Source organism: Benincasa hispida, chromosome 1 (genome assembly GCF_027475165.1).
Source record: "Benincasa hispida cultivar pf3 chromosome 1, pf3_genome.v1.1, whole genome shotgun sequence".
NCBI classification, from domain to species: domain Eukaryota; kingdom Viridiplantae; phylum Streptophyta; class Magnoliopsida; order Cucurbitales; family Cucurbitaceae; genus Benincasa; species Benincasa hispida.
This window is the reverse complement of record NC_143478.1, coordinates 40,074,625-40,087,123: the sequence shown is the minus strand read 5'-3', so window position 1 is coordinate 40,087,123 and position 12,499 is coordinate 40,074,625. Positions and strand designations below refer to the sequence as shown.

General features: G+C 31.7%; 2 protein-coding genes and 1 long non-coding RNA gene across 6 annotated transcripts; 2 read left to right on the top strand and 1 right to left on the bottom strand.

Annotated features, from left to right (window-relative positions):
- The first annotated feature begins 333 nt into the window (after nt 1–333).
- Nucleotides 334–9,488, top strand: LOC150038440 (transcription repressor KAN1-like). Of its 4 annotated transcripts, none has more exons than XM_039035218.2 (6): nt 334–1,728; nt 2,552–2,628; nt 3,469–3,514; nt 4,592–4,760; nt 7,183–7,270; nt 8,835–9,488. In XM_039035218.2, the coding sequence occupies exons 1-6, from the start codon at nt 864–866 to the stop codon at nt 8,844–8,846; spliced, it is 1,257 nt and encodes a 418-aa protein (XP_038891146.2). In that variant the 5' UTR covers nt 334–863; the 3' UTR covers nt 8,847–9,488. The 4 variants fall into 4 exon arrangements, with proteins under 4 accessions (XP_038891146.2, XP_090162469.1, XP_090162475.1 ...); XM_090306343.1 differs by lacking the exon at nt 8,835–9,488 and adding an exon at nt 8,462–8,828; XM_090306349.1 differs by lacking the exon at nt 8,835–9,488 and adding an exon at nt 7,487–8,191.
- Nucleotides 8,831–11,054, bottom strand: LOC150038439 (uncharacterized). Its single transcript, XR_016524124.1, has 2 exons — nt 10,916–11,054; nt 8,831–10,621 (listed from the first exon to the last, which is right to left on the bottom strand). It is a non-coding gene; the product is annotated as an uncharacterized LOC150038439 (long non-coding RNA).
- On the top strand, nt 8,902–10,575 carry LOC120080522 (putative oxidoreductase At4g09670). Its single transcript, XM_090306353.1, has 2 exons — nt 8,902–9,363; nt 9,844–10,575. The coding sequence occupies exons 1-2, from the start codon at nt 8,902–8,904 to the stop codon at nt 10,465–10,467; spliced, it is 1,086 nt and encodes a 361-aa protein (XP_090162479.1). The 3' UTR covers nt 10,468–10,575.
- Nucleotides 11,055–12,499: the final 1,445 nt, after the last annotated feature.

Sequence of the window (12,499 nt, the reverse complement as noted above, 5' to 3'; positions counted from 1 at the left end):
TTTCTACATTTTCTCTCTTCTAGTTGTCAAGAAACAAACAATGTCCGTTGGAAATACCTATGACATTGAGAGAAAGTCCTAGGACAAAATGACTAAAAGTTTAGGAATTAAATGTTTATAATTCAAGATTAAATGTAACGAACTTACTTGTTTAAGAATCAAAATTAGATTGTACCTAAATATATATATAGTTTAATTGCTCGAGACATATATATTCAATCAAAAGATCAGAGATTCGAATCATCGTCTATATACATAGTTTAGAACAAAAAAAATACCAAAATATAACTTTGTTTTATAATTTTTTATTTCTCTATTTTGACTAGAGAGAGAGTGTAAGAAGAGAGAGAAACCTTTTGCTCTACTTTCTTCTTCTTCCTTCCTTCCTTTCTTCTTCAGTGTCATTTTCTGAGATATGCTCTCGAGAGATACACCATAATACTCAAAACCCAAATCCAAAAATCCCATCTCTCTCTTTTTTCATCTTCTTTTTCCATTTTCTCTCCCCTATCTTCTTTCTCTCTCTACACCATTTTTCTCTTTATTTTGGGTTTCTGGGTTTGTTTTTTGCAAGTTTTTCTGAGTTTTCCCATCTGGGTTTTATCAGATTCCAACAAAAAACCTATCTTTCCCCATCCCCCATGAAAAAAAATCAAATCTTGAAATTAGCTTCCCCATTGAAGATCCAAAGCTTCCACCTTTAATTTTTCCCTTTTTCAAAATTCAATACCCCATCTTCTCTTCTCTTTTTCCCATCTTTCTTTTCATTTCCTTCATCATCAAGTTAGCAAGAAAAAGAAAGCTGCTATAAGTTTGTTAAAGCAAGAACAAGAACAAGAGAGGCTAAGGAGAAAAAAAAAAAGATGCCCTTAGAAGGTATTTTTATTGAACCTTCTTCAACCCCACTTCCTGATCTCTCTCTTCAAATCAGCCCTCCAAATGCTTCTTCTTCTTCTTCTTCTTCTTCTTCTTCCTCCTCCTCCTCCTCTTCTTCTTCTTCTTATTCTTCAATTAGAACCCTTAGCCATGGGTTTTCAGAAAAAAGTTTTGATCTTTTGATTCAAAGAAACTCCCAATTCCAAAATAATATTTTAAATGACCCTCGAACTCAAACCGAGCTCTCTCTAGGAACCAACAACATTAACAACAATAATTCGTTCGGTGGAGCAACACTGCATCCACCGCTACCGCTCCCGCATGTCCGGGGCCTTTCGATGTTCGATGTATCAACGGACGGTGGTTTACGACCGATCAAAGGGATTCCGGTGTATCACAACCGTCCATTTCCATTTTTGGGTGTGGATCAAAAAGATCACCATTATTTTCACCAATTTCCATCAGCTTGCTTCTTCCCAAATTACTCGAACACGAGCATGAACGGCGGCGCCGTAGGAGGAGTCGTTGAAATGGGTTATCATCATCATCATCGAGGTGGCGGATCAGTTGGAGGAAATAATATTAATAATAATTGTTCAGCGAGGTTCAACAATGGGGTTGTTTCTGTAGAAGCAATTAAATGTTTGAATAATAATAATACTAATAGTAATAATAGTAGTAATGCAGCTTCTTCTTCTTCTGATGTTTGTTCTCATGGGATGATGATGATGAGATCCAGATTTTTGCAGAAGCTTCCTGCAAAACGAAGCATGAGAGCTCCTAGAATGAGATGGACTACTTCCTTACATGCTCGCTTCGTTCATGCTGTCGAACATCTCGGTGGCCATGAAAGTAAACAATGAATACTAACCTTTTTCTTCTATATTTTTCTTTGATTCGGTCTTTATTTATTTGAAATGGTTCGATTTAGTCTTCTTACCATTTTTCAATTAGACCCTTTTCGTGTTTCCATTTTTCGGGTGAGTTAGCAGAAATTTGAAGGAAATGGATCGGTTTAAGACTTCTTATCATTTTTCAATTATACTCTTTTTGCATTTTCGTCTGTCAAGTGAGTTAGCATAAACTTAAAAGGAAATCGTTCGATTTAGTTTTCTTACCATTTTTCAATTAGACTCTTTTCGCATTTTCGTCGAGTGAGTTAGCAGAAATTTGAAGGAAATGGTTCGGTTTAAGTCTTCTTACCATTTTTCAATTATACCCTTTTCGTGTTTTCGTTCATCGGGCGAGTTAGCATAAATTTGAAAGAAATAGTTCGATTTAGTTTTCTTACCATTTTTCAATTATACCCTTTTCGGGTTTTCGTCGATCGGGTGAGTTAAGCAGAAATTTGAAGAAATTGAAGATAGAAGTTCAAAATTTTCAAATCATTTTATTGATTTCTTGAAATTTTGGTGGAGATGGAATTAGGAAATTTACTCTTTTAATGGCCTAATTCTTCTAATTTTTTTTTTATTGGTTATTCATGGTGGAATGTAAGCTTCCCACATTAGTTACTTACAACAGGGTATAATTGAAAAAATGTACTAAATTAACTTTTAAAAAAAATAAAATTAGTAGGGATCTGATTCCGAATCGGAATAAACATAAAACATTATAGACTTACACATGTTTAACAATTTTGAAAACCGAAAAAAACCCGGGTTTCATTTTGCAGGAGCAACACCAAAGTCAGTTCTTGAGCTGATGGATGTTAAGGATCTAACACTAGCTCATGTCAAAAGCCATTTACAGGTAATTAATCATCTCTAAAAACCCTCTTTTTTCTTTTTCTTTTTCTGTTTTTTTGATTGGTAATGTGTCTCTCGTATATGGTCAGTGATTGAATGAATGAAAGAGCAGTAAGTGAGTGAGTGAATGAATGAATGTATGTGCCTTAATGAATGGTTATCAATCAGTCTGAATTTTCTTTTTTTTCTTCATAACCCCAAATTCTTCATTTCTCTCTCTCTTTTTCTCGAAAATAGAGAATGAGAGAGAAAGGAAAAAAAAAGTTGTCATCATTACAAAATAATATAAACTTGGATTCAAATATAAATAACTCCTCGTGACTTATGAAGAAACATAGACAGTCCCAGAGAGCCCACAACTCACAGAAGAAAGAGAAAAATCACATACATATTGATAAAACTATTAATCCAACGTTTTGACTATTTTAAAATTAGAAAAATAAGAAAAATTATTTTTACAAAATAATAAAATTTAGTCATCATAGAATTCTATCAATATTTTTTTTAAGTAATTTGGTATTTTTTCTATCGATAAAAATTTTGATATCTCTTTAAAAAAAACTAGTTGATAGCTTTGATATTTTTAAAATATATACTAATGAATTGACATGAACTATACCTCAATTTAATTGGAGAGTAAATACAACTTACAATAATATTTTAATATTGTTGTATTCATAGAATTGAAATTTGGACTTTCATGTTTTGATCCTTATTCTATTAATATTATATTGTGAAATTTGTTTTGTTATGCGTTTGGTATTTTGAAATTTTGTGATGATATAAATGAGATGGCTTCCCGATGAGTTTTTCTTTCCTTTATTTTTTTTTCTTTTTCTTGCAGATGTATCGAACTGTTAAGACTACTGACAAACCTGCAGCTTCCTCAGGTAATTCGTATTGCTTGGCTCTTCTTTTTTCTTTTTTAGAAAAATAAATAAATAAATAATAATAATAATAATGTCTTTTTTTTTTTTTTTTTTTAATTTCAAACTTCAAAAATCTGGTAAAGGCGTAAGGCGCATGAAATGTTAGTTGAACTTTTGTGAGTTTCGGTTCGGTTCGATTTCTTAATACAACTTAGATTTAAGGGAAGAAATTAGTTGATCTAACCAATTTTTTAAAGACAATTCATGCATAATTCAAAAGTGATATGAGTTTTTCACTCTTTTTCTCCCAATATCTTTGAATATATATATATATTCAATTGTTTTTTTGTTTTCAAATTCATTAAACAAGTAGATTGGTTACATTTCTATTTGATAGGTTTATTAAATGATAGTCGGGTTCTGTGAATTAGAAATGAACCTTTGAAAAATTTGGCAGTTACATGGTATTTAGTCGTTTGAGATATTCTAAATATGTTATCAAAATATATATTTAAAATTGTTAAATCGATCGAAGTTCAATAGATACACTAGTGTTTGAGTAACCACAAGGTCTATGGTTCAAATCTCTCAACTTTAATTGTACTACGAAATACATATCCAAATTAAATTAGTATTAAGAAAATATAAAATACAACTTAAATTTGTTTTATTAGTATCAAACAAATACAGTTTTTTTAAAAACTTAGGACAAGTTTGGTATCTTATCAAGATTCAATTTCTTATTTTTAAAAGCGTTGAATTGAATTATTTGACTATTGTTTGGTGGGTTAGTTTTTTAAATTGATATTTGTTTGATTGAAAAAAAATATCAAAACAACATCAACATTATTAGATTCTAAAACGTCGGCTACTAAACAGTACACATTAAAATAAACAAAAACATAAAATATAACTTTGTTTCTCATTAAATCTCTTATTTTCAAACTCTTATTATTAGAAGAATAACCATATCTATCGATTTTCTCTCCATTCAAATTTTTAAATTTATTAAACTCAATTTCAAAAAGTTAAAAGTTTGAATCTCGTATACTACTTAAATACTATTGAGCCATTTGATTTGTTGTTTTGCTAATGAAGGCCAATCGGATGGTTCGGGAGAGGACGATGTATCTCCTACAATGGGCACGACCAGAGCGGATCATGGCTACAAGCAATTTTCCGATCAAAGAGCTCCGCTCGACCGGTCCAGCCAGCCGCCGCCGGATTTGGAATTTGGCTGCTCCACACTTTGGTCTAATTCTTCAAGGTTAGTTAGATTCATTTTAACATTTCTCTCTCTCTCTCTTAAAAGTATGGTGCTTTATATATGTTTTTGCTTTCACGAATTTTTCAAATATAAAGTTTTCCCTCATTGGAATGTGCTCTCTTAAAAAAAAAAAAATCAATAATTTTTAATCATAATATCTATAATGTGTAAATTAATCCTGAAATATACCTTGAATCTATTATCTGACGTTCTAAATGACCAATTTTGCTTAGTATCAAGCAAACAAACCTAATTTGTATTAATTTGTATTTGTTTATGCATTAATTTATAGGTTTGGCCTAGGATTTAATTAGAAAGGTGTACTATATATAAACTCTCTAACCTAAAAGCGTCTTCTACAATCTGTGTATTTGTGATATTTTTCTCTAATAATAAATTGCTCTCTTAACTAACACTATTAATTAACCACGTAAATCTTTGTATCGATCGATTTGTTTTATTGTTTACATTGTTTTATCGCATTCTTTATTAGTTGATTTCCTAACACACTCCTAGGTCCTTTTTTTGTTATTTAGAAGAAAGCCCTAAGAATATGTTTGAGAAAGTGTTTTGTTTTATTTGTTTTGATTGAGAATTTGGCTGTTGCAATAATGTTGTGAGCTAATGCTTTAGAATGTGTTAAGAGGGCTGATTTTGGATATTGAGGGTATTAATTGATCGCTTTGGGGATGTGGTCAAATTTTAGGTTACTATAGATGTAATTTGATTTCTAGGGTAACTGGGCTAGTTATGTTTAGTTAGGGTTTTTATTTATTTTTTTTCCTCTTTTGGTAATGTGATTATGATTGTCAATGTGAAGAGAAATTATATTGGATAGAATGGAAACCTGGATATTGGTTTAGCTACCATATATATATATATATATATATATATATATACTTTTTTTTCTTATGAAATCTTAAATTGATATCAATTTGAATGATATTGATGTAATTATATCATAAATTAGGTTTTAGTTTGACAACGATTTTGTTTAATGTTTTATTGTTTTAAAAATTATAAATGTTTTATTTTATTTTTGTGTGTGTATGTTAAATTGTTTTAACAAATACGACCCAAAAACCTCTATCTTAAAAGATTTTGGAATTTAGCTGAAATTTTGTAAAGTTGGTTAGGAAGAAGATTATTGTATAAAAAATAAATTTGTTTAGTACATTATTGAAAGTAATAATAAATAATAAAATCTATTATTGAATAAGCTCGAGTTTGATGTAAACAAAACTAAATCTTGAAAATTATTAAATTATACCTAAGCAAAAAATAATTTAAAAATGAAAAAAAAAAAAACCAAACTAATTTACATGGATTACTTCAAATTTTAATATATATATATATATATATATATAATATTACGACATACTAGAAAGAAATCTATTATATGAAAGTAATTACAATGATAGTTTGCCACGTGACAAATTAAACTTACATCTTTCTTAAAATATTTTAATTAATTTTTTTTTTTGTGTGATGAAAGTGGAGATGCAAAAGATAGATACATCTTAGGATGCATTCAAATATGGTTATTTTCTTTTCTCTCTCATCTATTGTTCTTATTGTGAAATTAAGAAGAAAAAAGAAAAAAGAAAAAAATAAAATAAAAGAAAGCAATGAGGAATTACACACACAAGATCTTCTTGATCCCTTTTGATTGGTTTAAAATTCCATTCTTCTAGCTTAGAAAGTCATTCTAAACATGATTGAAGATGCAAGCACTTATAGGCCACAAATAGAACCATAAATAGAACTGGAACCCCAAATCCTCGTAGAATCAACTAATGCATCGTAGATAAAGTGTTTGCAGGATGGCTTTTCGGCTCAACAACCGCATCCGTTGCTTTGGTGTTGTTGATCTTGATACATCAAAGCAACGGATGTGTGGTCCTTGAGCCAAAAAGTCATCCAAAGTGATCTACAATGCACCATTTCAGGTGCGATTCTTCCCTCAACAAATAGAACCGGTATCCCATAACCCACGAGAATTCAATTCGGGGGAATGTTGCTTTGTAGATCAAGCTTGTATGATGACTTTTTGGCTCAACAACCGCATCCGTACCATATCAAAGCAACCGGATGCAGTCATTGAGCCAAAAAACCATCCAAAAAGTGGTTGACAATGCACCATTTCAGGTTCGATTCGATTTCATTTGTCGAAGGGAGAAAATCATGTGGTTGTGGTAAACATGGTATGAAGGCTGGGAGAAACTCTGTTTCTTCATCCTCATTTCCTGTATCTCCAGAGGATCCACTTCAATTTTCTGGTTGAAGATGAATAAACTTGAAGAAATTGTTTAAGAAATGAATTTGCTTTCCAATAATAATAATAATATTCAATATGATTAATGGACGCTCTCGAACTATATATTATATTCTGATGTTATTGAGGCTTATTTCATTTTGGCAGAGATGTTTGGCCACATACAAACTCTAATGAAATGGATGTCACTAGACCAACTTTGTCTACACAACAAAAATCCATGCACCAAATTCAGGTACCACATCAAATGTTTTGTATGTTCATAAGTTTGTTTTCTCTTTTTTTTCTAGAAAGATCAATCAAAATCACCAGTAGAATACTTTTAAGTTAATTATGATGGAATAAAAGCATGTTCATTGTTGTATTATTAAGGTTGAAACTAGTGAGGGAAGAGTATTAAGAAGATGGAAGAGAATTTGAATAAACTATATATGACAGGAATGTGATTCAGGTGCAATGAAGAGATATAGTTTGGAATGCAAGAAACCAAGCTTGGAGTTCAGATTAGGCAGAGCAGAGTGGGATGTGAAAAAAGACTAAATTTGGTCTCTCTTCAATTAAAAAGCTCTTTTTTTTTTTTTTTTCTGAAATCTCTGTTGACTGAGTTTCTAATCTTGGTGAGTGGGGTAATGTTGCTGATGCCATATATAGATAATAGAGATACACAAATGAAAGAGGTTTTAGTTTGAGGGAAGAAGAAGACGACGACATATAGTGATTTAGTTTAATGCTTTGATAGCCCCTTTTTTCATCTTTGTAAATCTCTCTCTCTCTCTCTCTCTCAATCTCCCTCTCCCTCTCCTTTGTGTGTGAGAGAGGTATGGAGCCAAGAAGAAAAAGGAAAAAATTTGTGTGTGAGAGAGGTATGGAGCCAAGAAGAAAAAGGAAAAAATGTGTTATATGTAGAGATTGAGATATTTTGTAAGAGCAATACTTGAAGAATTTATCGTGTGACAACTTATAGTTTGCTAGGATGCACAAAGATAGGTGTAATCTGAAATGCATTTTAAGTATTTTTTATTTTGTAATAGTTATGTAAGTGATGGTGAGAGAGAGGGCGATGTAAGTGTAAGTGTTAAAATCATATAAACCATATTTGGTTGTGGGAGAATTTTTCCCAAGACAAAATCTGGTTGAGACATACTTTTAGATTCCATATTTTGGCTTTTTTCTTTTCTTTTTTTTTTTTTTTTTTTTTTTTTTAAGAAAACAATAGATAGTTAATGATTTAGTTGCTTTTCATATTTGATCAATCAACATGAAATATGAACAAGGAAAAAAGTTAAGTCTTTCCTACGAATGGTATTCGAATTGCTCGTCTTATTTTTGAAAAGTCATATCTAAACTAAGTCCTAACTACAAAAAGAAGTGTAAAAGATATTATAAGAAATGTTATAAAAGCTGAAAGCTACCCTTTCCTTTCTAGGATAGAGAGACAGTGATGGAGGAACTCAAGTAAATTAATAAAATTCAATACGAGATTCCTAGCAGAATGGGATTGTTTTCTGAAAAATCTGAAGTATTTCAAGTCCAACCAATATGATAGACTTTCATGGGGATGATTGTGTTGTAGACAAGAATTCAAGCCTACAAAATGATAAAAGGAAGACAAGTGTCTAAATCTCATAACTAAAAAGAAGGGTGATAAGAAAAACAGCAAGCATGGAATCTCAACCATATAAATCCATATTGCATTATCAGCTTTTATCCTTCCCTTTAACCAATCACACACAGCCACCATGCATATCACCATCCACAAATTCATAGCCCAAAATAACGTCATCTTCTTTCTTCCATAGTCAGCGCTGTAATCCTTCCATTTCTTCACACCTTTCCCAGCTCATCAGTCACCGGCGGGAACCACAAATGGCCGAGAACCTGATCCGTTTCGGCATTGTTGGCTGCGCTGAGATTGCCAGAAAAGTGGCTAGAGCCATAAACTCAGCACCCAACTCCGCCGTCTCCGCTATTGCCAGCCGATCACTTGACAAAGCCTTGAACTTTGCCGCTGTCAATGGCTTGCCAGAAACTGTCAAGGTGTACGGAAGCTACCATCAGATTCTTGATGACCCTTGTGTGGATGCCGTCTACATGCCACTGCCGACCAGCCTTCACCGGCGGTGGGCAATTTTGGCTGCTGAGAAGAAGAAGCACATTCTCTTGGAGAAACCTACGGCGCTGGACGTTGAAGAGCTTGATCAGATTCTTGATGCCTGTGAGTCGAACGGTGTGCAGTTCATGGATGGATCTATGTGGCTGCATCACCCTAGAACTGCTAAAGTGAAAGAGATTATCTCTGATCCTAAGCTTTTTGGCCATGTTAACTATGTAAGATCTTTTCCCAACTTCAAAATCTTGGCTTAAACTACTCCTCAAATAATTACATGAGGCTAAATTATAAACTCAGAACTTGGAACTTGTTTTTATTAAACTTTAGATTTTGGTTCTAGTAAGTAACCCTGTTGATATTGCATCTTGGTTAGAATAAAAAATAATGATTTGGCAGGATATGGCAAGTAACACAATAGAGCTGACCAACTATCCTAACGAACTTTTTGACCCATCTACCTGTTTTCCCCGTCAAATCAAGTTAAACCATCATTTTTATGTTCAATTAGCATGTCACGAAAACGCTTGAATTATAATGTTAATAATAGTAGGAACTAGTTAGAACCAAAGCTGAAAAATTAACAAGGTAATTGAAGTTTGGTAGAAGTTGAACCATTCATGTAATAACATTATTTTAGCCAGAAAAACCTCTAAATGCTGCTGCAAGTGACAAGTATTGTATCTGTTTGCAATTTCAAGATTCACAGCACATCAACAACATCAGGAACAAAACAGTTTCTTGAGGAAAATATAAGAGTAAAATCGGACCTGGATGCTTTGGGTGCATTGGGAGACTTGGCCTGGTACTGCATTGGAGCCCTCTTGTGGGCAAAGGACTATGAATTGCCAATACAAGTCCGTGCGCTACCAGATGTTACCAAGAACAAAGCGGGTGTTATCTTGTCCTGCACAGCCACCCTTCATTGGGGCAAATCATCAAACGAAACATCTGCAACAATTCATTGTTCTTTCCTATCTCATACCTCCATGGACATAACCATATCTGGTACCCATGGATCGGTGAATGTTTACGACTTCATCATCCCTTACCAAGAGACTTCGGCATCATTTGATATCACCTCAGGAGCAAAGTTTGCAGAACTCCATATTGGATGGAACACAAAACCAGAGGAAATTGAGGTGGTCAATGAGCTACCACAAGAGGCTCTGATGATTGCAGAGTTCTCAAGGCTTGTACAGGCCATAAGAACAAGAGGGTCTTGTCCTGATAGCAAGTGGCCACAGATAAGCAGGAAGACACAGGTGGTGATGGATGCTGTAAAAAAATCCATTGATACTGATTGTAGACCAGTGTATTTGTAGTTCTCTTTTTGACAAAGGACAAGCTTATCGTATAAACAACATCTACATAAACTAAGCTAATGCTATTAAAGAAAGGTTTTTGGGTGGAGTGGACTCTACCACGGAAAACTTCTGTGATAATGTCTGCACCTTGTATGCTGGCCCTTCAGTTTGACTGACATTCAGAAGAACATAATCAGAACATAAAAAGAAAATTAAACAACAAATCACAGTTGATCAAACTTATTTATGTCATTACTCCTTTTTCGAGGATTCTGTATAAGAAACTGTACAGTACAAGCAAATTAAATTAAGCTATTGGTAGGCCAATAGTGATCCAAAAAGCAAAACAACAAAGAGAAATTATCATCTTTAACTTTAGAAGTAAAGCTTTAAATTAATTTTTAGGTATAGCCATTGCTGATATATGATAAATTACTGACGAACGGGTCGATAGCGAAGATTTTACTTTCTTGCTGTTGAAGTCGTAGTGATTGAATTCTCCCCTATTTCCTCTGGAAGAACATAATCAGAATCTTCCACATCTTCAGATAATTCGGTGGCGGCCGTTACTTCCCGGAGAAAGGAAGCGAGAAAGAGGTTCGAACCTTCGCGCGTTTATTAAACGTTTTTATTTGTGAAATTATATAAACTTTTTTTTTTTAAAAAAAAAATTTAAAGATAGATTTTAAATTTATAAAATTATTTAACAAAGAAATACAGTAAACTTGTTTTTCTTCTCAAATTATATGAAATCCTATTTTTATAATTTATATTCTAATCTTTTTATTTTTTTAAAAAATATTATCCTTATTCTTATTATTTTTTAACGAATATTGTTTATATTTTTATAAAAGGTCTTTTTAAATATAAACAATATTTAAACATATTTACAATTTATAACAAAAAGTTACAAAAATACGAACATTTTTAGAACTTTGTCATATAAAGCGTAAATTTTTTTGGAAAATTTCTATTTATAAGAATTTTCCTATTATTAAACTCAGTTTTATTATATTTTAAAATTATTCAAATATTTTTTTTTTTTGAAAATGAAGGAATAGTGAGTATAATATAATTGAATCATAATTAAATTGTAAAAACTAAAATTAAGGAAGATTATATTCTCATTAAGTTCTTTCTATTTCTATTCATTCCCTAATATTGCCAACTCCAACTAACTGTTTTTTCCCTATATCTCTTCAACGTATTCTTTTCATTGATTTAGAAAAAAAAAAATGTAAATGTATACAATCAAATGACACATGCTTTTTTCTTTTTTTGTTCAGAAAGTTAAAACATTGATTTTCTTGGAGAAGAACTAAAGAAAAAAAAAAAAAAACTTACCTAGAATGAATATAATAGTTGAATTAACAATGTGAGGAAAATAATATATGGTTTGCTATTAAAATTAGAAGAGAATATCTCTCCATTTGCTAACACATCCCTCCATATTTCATTCTTTCCTCATTTTCTCAACTCCTCCCTCTATATCTCCCTCTTACCTCTTCATTTATTTTTCCTATTTTTCTCTCCATTCTCTTTTCAATATTCCATAGTAATGATAAACACAAACATATCGGGTTAAAAAAATAATAAAGACAAACATATGAATCAAAATATAGCCCATAAAAAAACACTTACGATATTATTGAGAACGTAGAAGGAAGAACCAAAAAGAAAAAGAAAGAAAGAAAATAAAAGGCAAAAAAGCACACGCATTTGTGGTAATTACCTTTATTTCTCCAACTTCAGCAGCATTTACAGTATTATAGAGAATGTGGAAAGAAGAACCGAGAAAAAAAGAAAACAAAAAGTAAAAAAAAAAAACTCACATTCATGGTAATTACGTTTATATTAGAGAAGAGAGATTGTCATAAACATAAACATATTAGTCAAAATTATGTTGGATATATATAGTGAAAGAAAGTGAAAGTTTGATGAAAATTTAAAAAATAAAATAAATTTAATTGTGTTGATTAAATTCATCGTTTAGAAACTTTCTAATTGAATTGAAACATCAAATTAAAATGATGTTTCATGTACAAATTTA

Coding starts and splice junctions, on each gene's coding strand:
- LOC150038440 (XM_090306341.1), top strand. CDS start 864: ATGCCCTTAGAAGGTATTTTTATTGAACCTTCTTCAACCCCACTTCCT. Junction 2,629..3,468: donor ATGTCAAAAGCCATTTACAG/GTAATTAATCAT, acceptor TTTTTCTTGCAG/ATGTATCGAACTGTTAAGAC. Junction 7,271..7,473: donor AATCCATGCACCAAATTCAG/GTACCACATCAA, acceptor TATATATGACAG/GAATGTGATTCAGGTGCAAT.
- LOC120080522 (XM_090306353.1), top strand. CDS start 8,902: ATGGCCGAGAACCTGATCCGTTTCGGCATTGTTGGCTGCGCTGAGATT. Junction 9,364..9,843: donor TTTTTGGCCATGTTAACTAT/GTAAGATCTTTT, acceptor TGCAATTTCAAG/ATTCACAGCACATCAACAAC.